Source organism: Brassica oleracea, chromosome C7 (genome assembly GCF_000695525.1).
Source record: "Brassica oleracea var. oleracea cultivar TO1000 chromosome C7, BOL, whole genome shotgun sequence".
Lineage (NCBI taxonomy): Eukaryota > Viridiplantae > Streptophyta > Magnoliopsida > Brassicales > Brassicaceae > Brassica > Brassica oleracea.
Genome location: NC_027754.1, coordinates 18,145,509 through 18,164,941, shown reverse-complemented (window position 1 = coordinate 18,164,941; position 19,433 = coordinate 18,145,509). Strand labels below are relative to the sequence as shown.

Below are 19,433 nucleotides of genomic sequence, written 5' to 3'. Positions count from 1 at the left end.
CCTCAGGATGCTAAAATTATCGAGAGTATACCTCTGAGTAGAAACCAGATGGTGGACAGGGATGAATGACATTTCACAAATAATGGAAAATACTTGGTTAAATCAGGATATCAGTTAGAACGGGTCTACCCGGATAAGGCAAAACCACCAGAGTTCTATCGTCCCACAGTGGACTTTCTAAAAGCGTTCTGTTGGAAGGTGAGATGTCCATCGAAGATAAAGCATTTCTTATGGCAAATGGTATATGGATGCATAGCTGTTAAGAAAAATTTGTAAGGGAGAGGAATACGAGGAGATATATGTTGTGCTAGATGTGGAGCTGAAGAGGAAACAATAAATCATGTATTTTTTTAATGTCCTCCTGCGCGTCAAGTTTGGGCTTTGTCAAAGATACCGTCAAACCCAGATTTCTTCCCTGCTAGTTCTCTCTTCACAAATATGGACCATCTTTTCTGGAGGGTACGTCCGAAATTGGAAGATCATCACTTTGCGTGGATGCTATGGTACATTTGGAAAAGAAGGAATAACAAGGTTTTTAGTAATTTGGATATCGACCCACGAGATACACTTAATCTTGCGGAAACTGAATCAACGCTTTGGGCTGAAGCCCATGTGATGAACATTCAGCAGGTTTCACACCAGGCTGAGGTTATGCATCGCCCGAGGAGAGTAGGACGCTTGTGCTTTATAGATAGTTCCTGGAAAGATAAAGATGTTTTTTCTGGACAAGGTTGGTATAGTACTCTCGAGGGTTTCGAAGGTTTGATGGGAGTAAGGAATATTCGGGCTAGTCTCTCACCTTTACATTCGGAGGTGGAAGCTTTGATATGGACGATGGAATGTATGAGAAATTTACGTTAATTTCAGGTTACTTTTGCTACGGATTGTTCTCAATTGGTGAAGATGGTTTCAGAACCAGAAGAATGACCAGCGTTTGAGAGTTATCTGAAAGACATAAAAATGTTGAAGACAAGTTTTCTCAGCTCAGAGATAATTCATATACCCGGACGGAGAATATAAAGGCGGATAGTCTAGTACGAAGCTACCAGTTTGGTTTGCAGAATCAATATAAATATGCTGTTGTTGTTGATGATGTCAAAAAAAGAAGAAAAAACAATAAGATGATAATTTGAAAAACAAAACTTTGAATGCAAATATATATACCTATTATATTATAATTAATAACTAATATATATAATACACATATAAATATGATAACAGTCATTTTTTAACACATATAAACCAATGTAAACAAGTCTATGAATATATACAAAGATTATAGTATTTGTTTTTTTTACAGTCATTCTTTAATTATTTTAATAATTCAAAAAGTATTATTCTATCATTTAACATTTAAAAACATTTACATAATACTAATTTTATATATCAAATAATCAAGTAAAACAATTATAACACTTAATTTATATACTTTAATTTATATGTACACTTTAATAACAACTACCATCATTGTTTACATAAAATATATTAAAACATATGAATTCAGCAATTTTTATAAATTAATAACTATATTTTAAAATATTATAGTTCAAACATTGTTATTGTATCTTTAGTCTTGACAGAATAATACAGAATGAAAAATGAATATGTATATTATTAGTTATATTATAGATAACTAAATTTTATTTAAAATTTTCAGTTATTATTTTGTTTTTGAAAATTGATCTTCTTGTTAATTTTTGTCATATAAAGTATAAATTAAATGATCATGTAACTCTTTAAGAAATCAAGATCTACCCAAATTTGGCAAAATATACAACACCTTGTTTAAGTCGTACTAATCGCAACTTTGGCAAACTATTTATTTGATGTTGGTCAAATGTATGGTACATCAATCATCAAAATGAAAAGACATGGATGTGATATTCCTTTCATTAATTATAAATGTCGTTAAAGTTTTTAATATATTAGAACATATTAGTAATGTCTGCCACCGTTAATCACTTAAATGAGCATCACATCTGCTTTTTCGGTCAGTGGGTTTTATCTCTCTAGCGGCTAATAGATCATTTTAATGGTATTGGAAAACATTTGCCGATTTTGGACAATTATATATTCATCCTGAACTACTCCAACTTAACTTTATGCATTTAGAATAATAAATGCATACATTTCAAATACTATGCTTTAGTTTTGAATTCTAGTATAAAACCCCACTCTACGAATTGGTTTACACCATACCAGTTTAAAATGACTCGAGATATAATTTTAATTAGATGAATTTGTTTCTGAACTTTTTCACAATGAGTGCAATACAAAATTATTGAAATGTCTCAGTTGAACAGTTTATTTTTTTTTATAAAAAATTATCCTCTTGTAAATTTTTGTTATATATTTCTACAATAAAAGGACATTTTATTTAATATTTACTTGACTCAGTGTTGTAAAAAGAAGATAAGTGATGTAGAGAAGTGTTGAGGAAGATTTTATCAACTTCGACCTAAAAAAATTGAAAAATCAACAAAGAAACTGCAGGGAAGCATCAAACAATGTTAAAACAGCCATGAGCAAGTGATGTGGTGAGAACAAATAGAGATTTGAGATTGATGAAGTTGAATCTAAAAAAAGAATAGCAATTGAGTAGTCAGTACTTTGGAATTGCTAATCATAAGTTCAAGCCCATATCCATTATACACTGTACTTCATCGAAAGGTCTGGCCCATAACTTTAGAACGATAATTGTATCTTTAAGATATTTTATCGAGTTTAGTAAACAATCCAAAAAAAAAGTATCACAAAAATTTTCAAGTTAGGAAAAGTCTTGAGTTATTCTCGGGTTCAGGATTTCGAGATTTAGAATAAAAAAGACGAATATTGTCAAGTTATATTATGTTTTTAAAACAAAAATATAAAAAAATAGTAATTACGGAATTTTTTTTTTTTTTTTTAAAATCGTCGGCAAAACATTAAACGCTAAATTCTAATCCATAAACCTTAAATTCAAAATTCTAAACCCTTAGATAAACCCTACACCATTGAATAAATCATAAACTCTAAATCAGAAACATTAAACACTAAAACCCTAAACCATAAATCCTAAATCCTAAATTCTAAACTCTAAACCCTAAACCGTTGAGTGTTTTAGTGTTTAGTGTTTTTGATTTAAAGTTTAGGATTTATCCGAGAGTTTAGGTTTATCCAAGGGTTTAGGATTTACCCAAAAGTTTAGGTTTTAAAATTTAGAGTTTAGAGATTAGGATTTAGGTTTGGTTTTTTCTTGACGATATTAAAAATATTTTTTTTTGTAATTACTAATTTTTTTTAATTTTTTTTTATTTTAAAAATATAATAGAAATTGATAATATATTTTTTTTTATAAAAGATATTGAATATAAAATAACACGATTCTATTTCTATTGGTGGGTGTGAACCGAAGAATAATTCTTTTTTTTTAAATTCCTCAACAAACAAAAGCGTGGCTTCAAATCTTAGCTATCATTTCATAGAATCTCAATCGGCAGAAGCTTTCCCCTCTCATCTTCAACTCTTTAACGATTGGTAATGATTCGATCTCTTTCCTGATTTCGCTTTTATTTTATATTTGTGTTGGAATGTTTTGTCGTTGCTGTGATATGTTTCAAAACTATATTGAAAGCTGGGATTAGATTTGTTTCACATTATCTTGCAAAGCTGTATGTAATTAATCCTCGACCAAAATTAACGTGTATAGATTTATCGTTTCCATTACCATTTTTTTTTGTCAATTCTCGTTTAACGATGGGTGCTTGCTATTTTGCATAATTTTCGTCTGCAAAATCTACAGCTGCATGTAAGAGATTGTCTTGTCGGATTCAAAGGTCGAAACTTTTTGCGTAGCTGCTACTGTTTCCTCCCAGAAGAAGGTTTACAATGGGAGAGGAGCATCAGAGAAAGAGGTCTCGACAACATTTTGAAGCAGAGGAGGCCAGACACTTATCTTTGCGGGAATGCGAAACGTCAAAGTGGTATTTCAGCAGGGAAGAGATTGAGCGTTCCTCTCCATCTAGAAAAGATGGGATTGACCTGCCCAAGGAGTCGTTTCTACGGTCTTCTTATTGCTCATTCCTTCAAAGACTTGGCATGCAGCTTCATGTGTAAGCTCACTATAGTATTCTTTGTTTCTTGGGAGGTGCTAGTGTTGTTGTTTGCTTTTTATAGAATATGCTTTAACACTTGTTCTTTTCTTCTGATGTGATATTTCTTGCTACTTTTGTTAGCTAAAGAGGGTGTCTAATGCATGACAATGCCTAGCCTATTGTTGAATTTTGTCGTAGCCAGGGCCACTGTGGGAGGTGGTCTGGAGGTCTTCTCGAACTATTTTTGTCTACATATTCATCTACATAAGTCCTGTTCGTTTGGTTGCCGCAGGTTTCGGCGTCAGCGGCAGCGTCAGCGGCGGCGGCAGCGTCAATAAGGACAGTTGTTGTTCGTTTCGCAGACGCTGACGCTGCCGCTGCCGCATACTATATCGCGACCGCAGATTTTACTGGCGTCAGCCGCAGGACGCGGCGTTCGGACGCGGCGTCAGACGCAGTTTCCTGCGTCAACGAAACGAACAAGAGTTGACGCAGAATGTTGACGCTGCCGCTGCCGCCGATACCTGCGGCAACCAAACGAACAGCCCTATAGTCAAAATTTGGTGTGCATGCATCATATATTGGCTTAATTCTAATCGGCAATGGGAGGCTTGCATGAATCTGCTTACTTCGAATTCTCATTATATGTTTGTGTATTTGTAATTCTCTGCTGGGTTATCAAAACCCTCAGCTGTGTTCCCACCATTCCCAACTGATGTTCTTAGTTTTCTGAGCAAGTGCACGTCTCTCTCTCCTGCCCACTGTTTTTGAATCATCTATCATAGGTACTGGCGTTTTTTTTTATCGGAAATTTTCATGTTATAAATGCCGTTTTATGGGTGTTCAAAATAAAAAAATAAAAAATTAATGCCGGTTTCTGTGAAAGCGATGTCTAGCTTTAGTTGCTGGAGATTTTAAGTTTGTTGGTGATATGGTTTTTGGCTATTGATGGTTCCTGACAATCTCATTACTTCAGGTCCCAGGTTACAATAGGATGTGCTATGGTGATGTGCCACCGGTTTTACATGCGCCAATCTCATGCAAAAAATGACTGGCAGGTAATAATACTTTAATGGTTCATCAATTGCATTCCGCCAATCTGTAATGAAGGAATTAATAATTCAATGAAGAAAATGGGTAATGGATTGACATAATGGTCATATTCAAAGTGGTTGTTATAAAGCTATTCCGTTTCTCCTGATTAGTAAAACCATTATATGATCTATGCTAAGTATTTGCAGACGATAGCAACTGCCAGTCTGTTCCTCGCTTGCAAAGCTGAAGATGAGCCGTGTCAACTGTCCAACGTTGTTGTTGCATCTTATGAAATAATCTTTGAGTGGGATCCTTCTGCCTCAATTAGAATTCATCAAACTGTAAGTCATTATAATTTATCTATTGGAATTCTTACGGTTTATTGTACTAGTATTTTCTTTTCTCTTGTCTTGTGCGTTTTGCTAATTTATTACTCTTTACTCTGTCTGTAGGAATGCTACCATGAATTTAAAGAAATTATTTTGGCCGGGGAGAGGCTTCTGCTGGACACAAGTGCTTTCCATCTCCTAGACGTTGAACTTCCCTACAAACCTCTGGCTGCAGCCTTGAATAGGCTGAACGCTTGGCCTGACCTTGCAACAGCTGCTTGGAATTTTGTGCATGACTGGTAAAGACCCTTTGTTAATACTAGCTTCTGCGCTTTTGTCTCCACATCGAGTTTGAATAAACTTATAATGCATTGTGCGTAGGCTTCGAACGACACTGTGTTTGCAGTACAAACCCCATGTTATCGCAACTGCCACTGTGCACCTAGCTGCCACGTTTCAGAACGCGAAAGTTGGCAGCAGGAGAGATTGGTGGTTGGAGTTTGGAGTAACCACCAAGTTATTAAAAGGTTTGTCTTTCAAACATCTTTAATTTTATTTGTGTGTTATTATTGCCAATCGTTTGATCAGTCCCATAGAGAGATGCATGTTAGGTTCTTTCTTACCGTGTGCACATATTGAGTTTGGGAATTAGGTATAGTGGTCTGAATAAACAAACTGCGACATGATATTAGCGGTTGATTAAAATAACGGGGTGTTTCTCATCAATGGTGACAGAGGTAATCCAGAAGATGTACATGCTGATCGAAGTGAACAGAAGGAGGGCTATGCCACCTCCAAGAAGAGAAGTAGCTTGGGCAGTACCTACAGTCATAAAGCCGCCGGTCCATTTTGCTAGAGGCTACCCGTTTCACAGCTACCCTATGCAGTCCTATAGACAGCCTGGCATCTGGTGAGCGATACTTCAGCAGCCTGAAGATGCAATCTCCCTTGTAGTCTTGAGTTTGTGGATAAACAAAAGGAGATTCTGCGGAGTCTCATGAGAGAGGCAGTGTAAGGTTATATAGCAATCCGAGTGAGGTGTTTTTGGCTAAGTTAAGCCTCTCAGGTGTGAGCATCTCCACCAAAGTGATTCTCTTCTTGTTTGTTCTGTTACATAGAGATTATGTAGAATTATTGGTTATACAAATATCCACTTCCTTACTATTATACTAGATTATTGTATGTCCGGAATCTATATGTTGGGTTTCTTCGTATTATATATTTTTAACTTCTTCTCATTGGTAAGTAGTTTGGTTTGATGAAGTGCATCATCACGGTCCTCTTCGAAGCAACAAAGTTGATCAAACTAGAACTAGTCATGTTTTGATTGCACTCGGTAAAGTCATTTCCAATGATCAGTTCAATGTGTTGAAAATAGCTTAAATCAAGTTGAACAAATAAAAAAAAGTAGCTTAATCACTAATACCAAGATGCACCATAGTTTTTCAGGTGTTTTACATATTCCTGAAACTAATATACTTGTTGAAAAAAAATTATATGGTCAATTTTATTTTAAATTAGCCTATAAATAATAAAAGGGTAAATCTCCCTGCCTAAAAAATGATTTTATGACCAACAGAACGCATAGGAAAAAAAAAAGACTAAATAGATTTAATTAAAAAGGTAAAAGATATTTGTACCTCTAATCTATACTATTATTTGCGACTATTATTTGCGAAATAATTTTTTGCAACGGAGCTCTCACGTTAAAAGTTGGAGCAGTTAATATCGATACTATCCTTAATGAATAATTAGATTTATTAATATATAATTCTACATAACTATAATAATCAATCAATTAACCAAAAATAAAATAAAAACATGTTTAAAATAATATATTCATGTTTATCTTTAATGGTTACTCAAAAGGAAGAAATTAAACCAATGATAAAATATTGTATTATTATACATTAGTTTAATTGGTTGGATGCAATACATTCATATTATAATAAATTAATGATCTTTTCACGCACTGAAATATAATAGAAAGAGATTTCATGATTTTCGCATTTTTTTACTAAAATAAAAAACCATTATAACGATCATGTATGCATGTATCACTAATTGTTTTTTAAATAATTATATCTTAGTACCTATTTTCATTTACAAAATTTTAAAGTATATGAAATAGTAAAATAAGTATGCTACAAAATATCATTATTCCAATTATTTTTTTAGATTTTTATTATATATTTTTTATTTATGTTTTACTTTTATTTTGATTTTGTGTTTTTTGAAATTTAAAAATAGGTTTACCTCTATATTTTATTTATTTGCAGGTAATGTTTGTATATGGTTATGTTCTCATATTTTAAGAAGATGGAGATGAAGCAAAATCTGATAAAAAGAGTTGAACAAAATTAAGTGATTAACAAAAACAAAAACAACTTATGATTGTGGTCTTTAAACTTATAACATATATCTAATATTTCGTAGAAAAAGTTAAGTCTGCATCCGCGGGAAAACCCCTAATTAAGTTATATATATTCTTGTGTTTGGAACTTATATGGTATACTATTATATATATTTTATTACTATCAATAATATAATAGTATAGATTAAGTTACATATACTATATATTATCATATATTATGTAATTATCCTATTCATCATATAGTATGTAATTATCTTTTTAACTACAGTAAAAACTCTATAAATTAATAAATACGTTAAATTAATAATTTTTTTTGATTCTGAATTGAGCCGGTTCAAAATATAATACAAGTAAATAAAATAGTAAGATAATATTTTTTTGAAAAATACTATGTAAATATATAGTCCCATTAAATCATAAATTAATAATTTATATATAAGTTTTATGTAAATAGAACAAAAGATTGTATTATTTATTTTATATTCACAGTGAAGCTCATCGCTTAACCTTTAATATATTTTGATAGAATTTAGTAAAAGTATATCTAAAACTACATTTAAATTCTATGAAACATATTTCTCATACACCAAATAGTATAACAAAAACAATATAAAAGTCAAATTTCTAAAATTTAATTAATATATGTAATACAAAATCAAAAATGCTTCTTACTGTTTCAAAAAAAAATATTCTAAAAACAGAAAAATCTAAAATAGAAACTTTTTGTAAATTAATGACTCTACAAATTAATAAAATTTATATCAATAACTACAAATGTATTAATTTTTAATTGTAAGTCAGTTACTTTGGTATTCAATAAGAGCTTTATTAATGATAATAAACAAGGAAACAACATATATATACAAATTAAAGGTTTGTGTAACCAAATTGTGGAAGATGTGAAGAGCAAAAAGTTAAAATATTTTTTATGCAAATTTTAATTCTCAAACTAACATTCTAAAAGAGATGTCTCTCATCAAATATATTTTTTATGATAGGTCAGTCTGGAACACATCTTTTATCAAATGTATTCTTGCTATATTTTTTTCGAAATAGGTGTTCTTCTGTCTTACTATGCATTTTAGAAATATTGAGTCAACGAAGACATGGATTTGCTATTATAAACATCATCATATTAGATTTCCCTTATTTTTAATTAATTTTTATAAAGTTGTAACTATTGTATAAAACTAAATAATGAAAAGTGGAATGCTTATATATAGAAAAAATATTAAACAAAAATATAAATCGGTATTAGTTAAAATTTAATTGACCATTTCCTTATTCATATATAAGATAGTCTTATTACATTTTTAAATATCTATATATTTTTATAGAGCTAAAAGAAAGAAAATAGATTCTAAATTTTCAAGTTTTTCATAATAGTTTTTTTTTTGTATTTTGTGAAAACTTTTTTCATGTATAAAATGTTTAAATTTTAATTTATTCTAAAATTTTCAAATATATGAACAATTATTTATCTTAATTTGATTGATTTATTTTCTTTTGTCAATAATTGATTGTAAGATGATTATTCCGCAAACCTAAAAATTAAAAATTAATCTAAAATTTATTTTTTTAGATAAATGATTAAAGTTAATAATAAAAGTTATCCAAAACCTAAAAATATATTTTAAGTTAAAAAGATAAAATTTATATGATTAGGTAAATGATTAAAGTAATAATAAAAATTATCCAAAACTTAAAAATATATTTTAACTTAAAAAGATAATTACTATATATATATATTTTGTTGTTATTTGAAAATTATCTTTTGATAAAAACTAAAAAAAAAGATAAAACTATAACTAAATATTAATCATGTAAAATTATTAATTTGATATATATGTATAGAGAATATTATGTGATTTTTAAGATTTATTTATTAATAATAAACATAGTGTACAAAGATACTTTCAAAATATTTAGAATACATAAAATTTTTGAAATGAAAATATAAACAATAAGTTATCATTATAGTATTTTACTTTGTAATGCATGTATTAATAAGAAACTATAAAATGATTATGCCCACATCTTCTAGGATAAACACATTTCTAAATCTTACTAATTATTTTTGTGATAAAACCATTTTTAGAACTATCGTAGTATTTCTCGTGATACAATATAGGAAATATTGAAAAATAGGTCATAATAAGAATGTATTTGTCTCTTTATATCTTATAATAAATTAAAATAGACATTATCTAACCATCAAAGTTGTTGGAGTATGTTATATTAATTAATATTAAATATGTTATCAATATGAAAAATTTATGTGAAACTTTTAATAATTAAATTTTAATTTTCACTTTAGCAACATATAAAATTAAATATCATATGTTAAATAAATTTTTTCTTTTTAAATAAAATAAAAGTATTGTTTATTTATGTTATTTATAATTGCGAAAATTTAAGAATTATTATGTAAACCAAAAAACTGCGTTTTTATATGTAAAAAAAATATTTCTCCATAGACATATATTTTAGTTATAATTCTAAAAAGTTAAAAGACTAATGTGTAAACAAAAAAAATTATCTCTATTATAGATAAAAACTATTTTTACCTCAAAATATAGATGAAAAAATAGTAATTTTTCTTTTATGGGAAAAAATAGAAACATGTTGGAGTAGATTTTACTCTATTATAACATGCATATAGAGGCAAAACAGCATAGGATTAGAAATGTTCTAATAGGATAAAAAGTATATAATTGTTAGCCAATATAAATTATAAATCTGTTCACTCCACGAGTCTCCACCTAGTATATACCTATTGTTGGGATGTTATACCAATAAAATAAACCAGTCTGTGACGTTTATGAGTAAAAACCGTATCGTTTGTTCCCCTATTAGCTTTTGTGCGGTGAAACATTATAGAAAAAGGTAAGAGAGTAAAAGGGAGGTCAGGTGCAACATTTTAGCAAAAAAAAAAAAAAAAAGAGGAAGTAAAAATTCGATTCTTCTAGTTCCCTTTACTTTACTATTTTAAAATTTGTTATGCAGTTAATTACAAAAATTTTATCGATCACCTATAGCTTTCTCTCCCAGCTCGCGAACAAAAGCAAACCCGACGGAGACTGCAGCTCTTCGTCGGCAATCTCTTCCACAGGCGGCGTCTAATCGCAGATCTTTCGGTGTCTTCCATCTCTGTAACATTCTGTAAGCATGCTTTCTCTTTCTTCGCTTAGGTCGTGTCTGTAGTTTTAAGTTTTAAGAGCTTTGTGCTTTTTAGCTCCTTTGGACGATTTTGCTTCTCATGTATCTGATTATCTGTTTTTGTATTTGGTTCTCTGTGATTTGCTTATTGATTGAAAATCAATTCTGTTCCATTAATTTGTGATTTATGTATTCTTGATTATTGTAAAAACAGGGTTGTCGTTTTGCGATGGCGGAGCATTTAGCTTCGATCTTTGGTACCGAAAAGGACAGAGTGAACTGTCCCTTCTACTTCAAGATTGGCGCTTGCCGTCACGGTGACCGCTGCTCTCGTCTCCACAACCGTCCTACCATCTCCCCAACACTCCTCCTCTCCAACATGTACCAGAGACCCGACATGATCACCCCCGGTGTCGATGCAAATGGCCAGCCCCTCGACCCGCGCAAGATCCAAGAGCACTTTGAGGATTTCTTCGAGGATCTCTTTGAGGAACTCGGCAAGTTTGGCGAGATTGAAAGCCTCAACATTTGTGACAACCTTGCTGATCACATGATTGGCAACGTCTATGTTCAGTTTAAGGAAGAGGATCAGGCCGCAGCCGCTTTGCAGGCTCTGCAAGGTAGGTTTTATTCGGGGCGTCCCATCATTGCCGATTTCTCTCCTGTCACGGATTTTCGGGAAGCCACGTGTAGGCAGTATGAAGAGAACAACTGTAACCGTGGTGGGTATTGTAACTTCATGCACGTGAAGCTTGTTTCGAGGGAGCTGAGGAGGAAACTCTTTGGGAGGTCTAGGCGGTCTTACCGCAGGGGAAGTGGAAGTAGAAGCAGGAGTAGGAGTAGGAGTATAAGCCCTAGGCATAAGAGAGAGTATGACCGGCGTGATCCTCCTCACAGGGAGTTTAGTCACCGGGACAGGCATGGAAGTGGGAAAAGGAGTAGTGAGAGGTCGGAGAAGGGACACAGGGACGGTTCAAGGAGGAGACATGGAAGCCCTCCTCCTAGACGAGGAGGGAGCCCTGGTGGTGGGAGAGAAGGAAGCGAGGAGAGGAGGGCAAGGATTGAGCAATGGAACAGAGAACGGGAGGAGAAGGAAGAGGGAGGAGGAGCATAAGAAGAACATAACTGCTGCAATGTGGTGGATTCTGCTGTCAGCTTCTCTGCGTTTGTTGATGTATTCTGAAGTCGGTAAAATCTAGTGATGGATTTTTCATGTGGTTGTTCTAATTTGGGAACTTGGAATGAGAGTGGAATCAACTCCTTTAGATTATAAAAATAATGTTGTTGGGGTTACTTTCTTGTAGTTGTGATTAGGAAAAACTTTGTTGCCTAGCGTCCCCTAGTTACCTATCTTCACCAGTGTCCTTTAGAACTTTGTACTATCTTCTCTTTAGTTAAAAGGTTCTTCTATCATCCTATGTTAATTAACTTTCCGTAAATTCTTTAGTTAAAAGGTTCTTCTATCATCCTATGTTTATTAACTTTTCATGCTAAATTTATGGAGTAGGTCCCTCATTTTCTAGATAGGAAGTTTCGATCCTTCCTTGTGGATTGTATCATATGCCTCCGCATTCAACAAGGCCAATCCATATTTTTGGGCCTAAGTAAATAGAACTGCTAGACCAATTTACAAACACAAACTGTTTCTGAAAGCGCAAGATTATGATTACAACCCTCAACCATTCTAAAAATCGGTCTATGCCGGTGGGCATTTCGGTTTAATTACGGGTTCGGTTTGGGCTTAAGAAATTTTGAATCAAGGTTAACCCAAATTAGTATGGTTTGGTTTATGTTCGGTTTTACTTCGGTTTCGTTTGTATTCGGTTCAATTTTAGTGCGGTTTGATTTGTGTTTTGTTCGGTTTAATTTGATATTGTTTGTATTTTCAGTTCAAACGAGTTGATTATTTTAGTTTTGTTCTATTTCAATTATAAAAATATGATTTATAAAAACATAAATAAATATCATTTGATACTAAATCATTAGTTTTTTCATATTTAAACGTAATCCAAACATCACAATAAATATTTAAAAAGTGTAATTCAATAATTTTATATTATTATCTTCATACCTAATATAAATATCATAAAATAACTTTTCCGTTTTGATGTTAATGTATGAGATTCATATTCTTTTATTTTATTTTGAGTTGTGTTTATTCTATTCATTTAAAAGTAAAAAATATATATGTTTAGCGGTTTAGGCTAAATGGTTAACTATATTAAATTTTAATATTATTAGTATATTTAATTAATTTAATTAAAAATACTTTGGTTTTTTTGGTTTGGTTCGGTTTAAAACGAACCAAACCAAAGCATTTGGGTTGATAAAATCTTGAAACAAATGGGTTAGACATATATTTTGGTTTGGTTCGGTTCGGTTGGATCGGTTCATTTTTTTTTGCCACCCCTATGTGCCGCTAGATGCTCGCATCGGTCTACTGATTTAAGCTGCTCAATTAATTAGTCTAGATCGTCCCAAATCATTATCAATCTAAATTGATCTAAATTGTATATCAGTTTAAATTTTCATTTTCAAATTTGATCTAATTTGAGCAGCTTAAACTTTCACTTTGATAACGATTTTCAGTTTCAAAATTTTGATCTAATTTTAGTTATTTTCTTGTTTTCTGAATTATGTTGTTTAGATAAATAAAATACAAAAGAAAAACAAAACAATTTTGACAAAAAAACAATAAAGTGAATTATTTTCTTAGTGAATGTTGACAAATTTATTTGATTTCTTGTTTTTTATATTTCATTTTGTTTCTATTTTCATCAAAAGTAAATATTTAATTAAACACAAAAAAATCAAAAAGACAAAAAAATATAATATGAGGTGGCCTGGCCGACAAAAAAAAAACAATGGGAGACAGATTGATGTTCATCCACAAATCTGTCCAATTTATATATAGATTCGTTGAATTTGCAAAGAATTGGAAAGAATTTTGTTTATTTTAAAAATCTAGGAAAATAAATAACAATAATGTTTTTAAGAATTTAAGAGATATATGTAGTATTCTTCAAATCTTGGTTATGAGTCAAATGGTTAAGAATACAACTTACAATAACACTAAATTTAATAGATTTATAGAATCATTAAAATTTAAGTTTGTTGAATAACAAAAGATTTTGTATAAAACTATAAAATCATCAACCCAATAACAATATATTTTATTGAGAATGTAATAATCTATAAACCAATAACACTAAATTCTCTAAATTCTAACAAAATCATTAATATTATAAATGTAACTCCCCACTAGCAAGATTTCAGTTATGGAGGATGGATTAGTCCAGTTTGGCCTAGGATTATGGTCTTAAATTTCACAACAACAAAAAAACTTCCGAAAAAAGCTTATCTCCCTCAAAACTCTAGTTTAGTGTCTCTTTTCTGGCGGCCGCCATCTTCTATGCGCGGTCGCCAGATTCTTTCTCCGGTTTAATTTCATCTCTTTTTTTTCTTCAGCTTCTCCATGTCATATGTGTCGTCTTCTACTCCATTACGGTGGCCTTTGTTTGAAGCTCATCGTTGTCAAATCCGGTGGCTGTAGAGTGGTTATGGTGGTTCTTGGTGGCATTTGCTACAATTGACGCCTGTTGTTAGCCAACCAAGCCCATGAATTGTTTGTGATTGAGTACCTATCCCTTATGGTCGAACTACTGGAATTGAACCCGCGCACGGTGGATTCACAAACCACTGCCTTGATAACTGTTGGTTTTGTCTGTTTAGCCGGCAGAGTTTTCTCTCCGCTATTTTCTCTGTTATGTTTTGTTTCATAGGAGTGTGATGGCTCGTTTGTCATTGCTGTTTCCTATCGCCTTCTGATCTATTCGTCCGGCATGGTGGACTGGTGGTTGGGTTAAGCTCGAGCATGGGTTGGGGTTGGAGTCTTGTCCCATGTGCTTCATGCTGTCTTTTCTGTGCAGGTCTGTTTCTTACCGACTTTATTCTCGGTTCTTAACAAACGGATTAGACCTTGCTACATGTTTCATGTTCTCTGTCGCATTTTGAAGTCACGAGTCTTGGTTGTGGAGAGGTCTCTCATCAGTTTGAGATGAGATATGCATCGTGAGAATAAGCTATGTATCAAGCAAGGATCTTACTTGGTTGGCTCTGTTACGCTAGAGAGGTTGAAAAACAATTCCGTTGGTTTGGTTTTTGTTTTGTCCGACTCTCCTTTACAGTTTCACGATTCTTCTTTGCATTTACTATTACCCACATGTGTATGGGGTTAATTTACGGTGCCTACTTGTCTCTTTTCTTTTATGTTTTGTTGCTGGTCTGTTTGATTCAGTATTTTAAGAACACTTATGAATGAAATACAAGCATTACAAAAAAATCATAGGCTTATGAGCATAGCCCAGTCCTAAGAATAAGAAAAGGCTCCAAATAAAAAGACACAATCCCCTATATATTAATAGATAAATATTTAAAAAGTTGTAACATTAAGTTTATATTAATTAAAAAATAGTTTTTTTAGGTGTCACTAGATGTCAATTTGGTTTACGTGGCAGCATAAAAATCAATTAAAAATTAGTAAGTTCAGAATCCAATTGCTTGGAAAACTTATATTAATCCAACATAAATGTATATGATATGATAAATTTAATAGTCGGCGATCTCATTAAATTAATACTCGGCGATCTCATTAAATTAGACTTTTTAAAAATGGTTCCAGGTTGATTTATATTGTGATCCAACATAACAACTTTTTTTACAAAAAATTGTAAGATAAACTCTTAATCCATATTACTTGGGCAACAATTTAAATAAAAATTTGCTATATAAATCGGAAAGTAATGATTTTTTTAAGTGTTTTTTTTATTAATACTAAAGAGACACATCTTTTCAAAATTGTTTTATTAAAAAAAGAAAAAAAGAAGGAATATTGTTTGATTTTCATGCCTTCATCGCATAAACAAATTTATATAAAGAGTAATACGAAAATTATGTTGTTTTGTTATTACCAAACGAACTTATATATCAAATATTTTTCCTTGCGACACAATTCTTTAGAACTTAAATTATGAAATTTATATTGAAGATTAAGAAAATTTTTTGGCACCTGCCTAATTGTTTTTCGTAGTCTAGGAAAACATTAATAATGACCTTTCATAGTAGTTAATTATATATATCACGTTAAACTAACTTTCATTCTATACAAATTATCGGTTGCAAACAAATAATACTACAATCTTTCTATATTTGGGCCTTAAGTATAATAATAGTCGGACTGCAAAATTTTATGTTGTCTTAATGTGGCCCATAACCAAACTATACTTCAAAATATAAGCTTAATCCAATTCGTAATTGTCTTTTTAATATTTTAATTTTCCTTCTTATGTTGTCAAAAAGAAAGTAAAAATCTGATATTCTGAAAATTAGTGTAACTTCAAAATCAAAAATATATAAATTTTATTTACTGATAAGTTAGTTAAAAAAAGCCAAATGTATCGGCCCAATAAATAGATGATTATAAAAACAATAAAAAATTGTATACATATAAAAACAATTCGATCATATATAAATCTTAATTTTGTCAATAAAATATGTTTAATTAGAAAACAACTACTTATTTAGGATTATCTATAATTGAGGTATCTTAAATGTTCTTTTTAATTTCAATTGAGGTGAAAGAGGATCATTCGTAAACTGCCGGTATTATTATTGTTAGAAGACAATAAAAATCATAAAAGTTGAACCAAATTTTCGTGATACACAATTTTAGAATCAAGCTCTTTTGGTAAGTTTAAATTATTATTTTTATACCAGACTGTTTAAATAAATAAGAAACTTTTCCACCAAGTTAATGTTTCCACCAAATTGTTAAGCTTGGTACAAAATTTTGAAGAAGTTTTATATAGTAAGTTTAATTTAAGATAATAATATACTTTGTCACAAAGTATAATTTCGATCATTGAAAACAACTTGCCAAATATTTTTGTGGTAGTTATTTAAAATTTACATAAATATTGGTTTAATGTATCACGCTAAAATACAATTTCTAGATAATTAATGTTAACTAGGTGTCTTCCTGCACTATGTGTAGTAAAAAAATTTAAAATATTTTTTAACAGATTAATATAAATTATATTTTAAAATAATTTTTTTTTAATATTGTATATTTTAGTTTTTCGTATCAATATTTTAATATAAATTTGATTTAATTAAACATAAAAATGATATTTAAGAATATGCATGTATATATTTGAAATTATAATCTTAGATAGATTTTTCTATCTATTTATTTTAATTAAATATATTAAATAAATTTGTAAAAGTTGTATAATTACCAAAAATTAAAATTAAACAATATTTATAAAATTTGTAGATATATAAGAAAATAATGATTTTATGATTAAATTTTTATAATTTTCTAAAACAATTGTGTACATTTTTGAAAATTTTATTAATAAAATTGTATAATTTAAAAATATGTAATTAAATTATATTTCAAAATTTATAATGCCATATTTGAATATATTTATTTTAATGACGATTTATGAGTTATTCCCATATTCTAAAAAAAAATTCCGAAAATATAAATTGACATTAAATGTAATATATGAGTTATTACCATATTTTAAAAAGGTTACCAAAAATATAAATTAACATTAAATGCAATTGTCCTTGTCATATTAAGCTATAAGACATGTCATCAATTTTAGTAGTCATGTCATATTTGTTTTGTGAAATTGATTGTAAAAATGACATGTGGCAAAATCACTTCGCAAATATAGTCTAGGGGATTATTTTAACTTTCCATAAAATCCGTCTATACATACTATATATATACGGTTGAGATTTTACGTAGACATACCATCAAATTTTTTCACAACCTTAATTTATGATTATATGAGTATCGTTGATATTACATTTTAATTGTTTGATTTGGACTTATATACTTTTCTATGTGTATCAAATATTTATAGTTCGTTAATTATTTTATATTGAAAAAAAACATAAATACCAAATATATTTTGACCACAAAAATACATGTGTTCAAAAGTCATCAGATTTTACAATATGAAAACATAGGTTTTTTATATTTTCACTAGTTATTGGCTATACACTAACTAATAAATTAAGAAAGAAAAAAATGTAGTGAATTTATAAACCTGTGTGAATCAAACTCGTTATACGCACTAATAACCACTACAAGAAAACACAAGCTTAACGAGGTAAATTAACGAAGAAATTACGCGGAAAAATAAAATCAGCGTTATTTCTTCGTAAAGTAACGATGAAACAGTTTCGTCGTAAAGTCAATGTAAAGTGACGTGGCTTTTACGAGGAAATCGTATTTCCTCGTACATTCCCCGTAAACTTAGCGTGGTCTTTACGAGGAAATAATTTACGTCTACTTAGCGACGAAATTTTGAATCTACCAACTTTGTTTGTCACACGTTTTTTTTTCGGCCACCTAACTAATTTTCGTCGTAAATTCGTAGGAAAATTACAACTACCAGATTCGAAAATTTTCTATAAATAGGGACGTTTGAACATCATTTTAAACACAAGAGCAGATGGTAGATTATGATAGGGTTCATGATATGGTAGCTGATGCATTCGTAGCTCATGATGAAGACGAAGAACCTAATATAGATGCAAAAAAGTTTTACGAAATGTTAAACGCGGCAAATCAACCACTTTACAGTGGTTGTAGAGAAGGTCTCTCTAATTTGTCGTTGGATGCTAGAATGATGAATATAAAAACTGATCACAATCTATCTGAAAGTTGCATGAACGAATGGGCAGACTTGTTTAAAGTGTATTTGCGTGAAGACAATGTGTCTGCTGATTCTTATTATGAGATTCAGAAACCGGTTTATAGTCTTGGGTTGCCTTCGGAGATGATAGATGTTTGCATCAACAACTGCATGATCTACTGGGGAGATGATGAGAAGTTAGAAGAATGTCGATTCTGCAAGAAGCCACGATTCAAGCCGCAACGACGGGGACGTAATATGGTACCGTACCAAAAGATGTTGTACCTACCAATTACAGACAGATTGAAAAGATTGTACCAATCAGAGCAGACAGCTGGAAAGATGAGATAGCATGCCGAGCATACTCAGACGGATGGTGAGATGACTCATCCATCAGATGCAAGAGCCTGGAAACATTTTAACAAAGTACATCCGGATTCCGCTAGCAATAGCCAAAATATGTATCTCGGATTATGCACAGATAGATTTAGTCCGTTCGGAATGTCAGGGAGACAATATTCACTGTGACATGTCTTTCTTACGCCATATAACCTGCCACCGGAGATGTGCATGCATTGGGAGCTGCTATTCTTGACCATATTAATACCTGGTCCGAAACATCCAAAAAGTCCCTGGATGTTTTCCTACAACCACTGATAAAAGAATTGAAGGATTTGTGGTCAACAGGGGTGAGGACGTATGACTGTTCAACGAAGATGAATTTTACGATGCGAGCGATGCTTTTGTGGAC

At 31.0% G+C, this 19,433-nt stretch overlaps 2 protein-coding genes across 3 annotated transcripts; both read left to right on the top strand.

Annotated features, from left to right (window-relative positions):
- The first annotated feature begins 3,408 nt into the window (after positions 1-3,408).
- Positions 3,409-6,675, top strand: LOC106301689 (cyclin-T1-3-like). 2 transcript variants are annotated; one of them, XM_013738139.1, is made up of 7 exons: positions 3,409-3,516; positions 3,782-4,091; positions 5,050-5,131; positions 5,315-5,449; positions 5,561-5,736; positions 5,819-5,964; positions 6,173-6,675. In XM_013738139.1, the coding sequence occupies exons 2-7, from the start codon at positions 3,868-3,870 to the stop codon at positions 6,349-6,351; spliced, it is 942 nt and encodes a 313-aa protein (XP_013593593.1). In that variant the 5' UTR covers positions 3,409-3,516; positions 3,782-3,867; the 3' UTR covers positions 6,352-6,675. The 2 variants fall into 2 exon arrangements, with proteins under 2 accessions (XP_013593593.1, XP_013593592.1); XM_013738138.1 differs by having other exon boundaries at positions 5,306-5,449.
- A 4,150-nt stretch (positions 6,676-10,825) lies between these two features.
- Positions 10,826-12,383, top strand: LOC106301705 (splicing factor U2af small subunit A). The gene is made up of 2 exons (XM_013738154.1): positions 10,826-10,973; positions 11,185-12,383. Exon 2 carries the CDS (start codon positions 11,200-11,202, stop codon positions 12,082-12,084), a length of 885 nt encoding a protein of 294 aa, XP_013593608.1. The 5' UTR covers positions 10,826-10,973; positions 11,185-11,199; the 3' UTR covers positions 12,085-12,383.
- Positions 12,384-19,433: the final 7,050 nt, after the last annotated feature.

What these genes read in the sequence shown, in the direction of transcription:
- LOC106301689 (XM_013738138.1), top strand. Translation starts at nt 3,868, where the DNA reads ATGGGAGAGGAGCATCAGAGAAAGAGGTCTCGACAACATTTTGAAGCA. An exon ending in CAATTAGAATTCATCAAACT is followed by an intron (nt 5,450 to 5,560) that starts GTAAGTCATTAT and finishes CTCTGTCTGTAG; the next exon opens with GAATGCTACCATGAATTTAA. An exon ending in TGGAATTTTGTGCATGACTG is followed by an intron (nt 5,737 to 5,818) that starts GTAAAGACCCTT and finishes CATTGTGCGTAG; the next exon opens with GCTTCGAACGACACTGTGTT.
- LOC106301705 (XM_013738154.1), top strand. Translation starts at nt 11,200, where the DNA reads ATGGCGGAGCATTTAGCTTCGATCTTTGGTACCGAAAAGGACAGAGTG.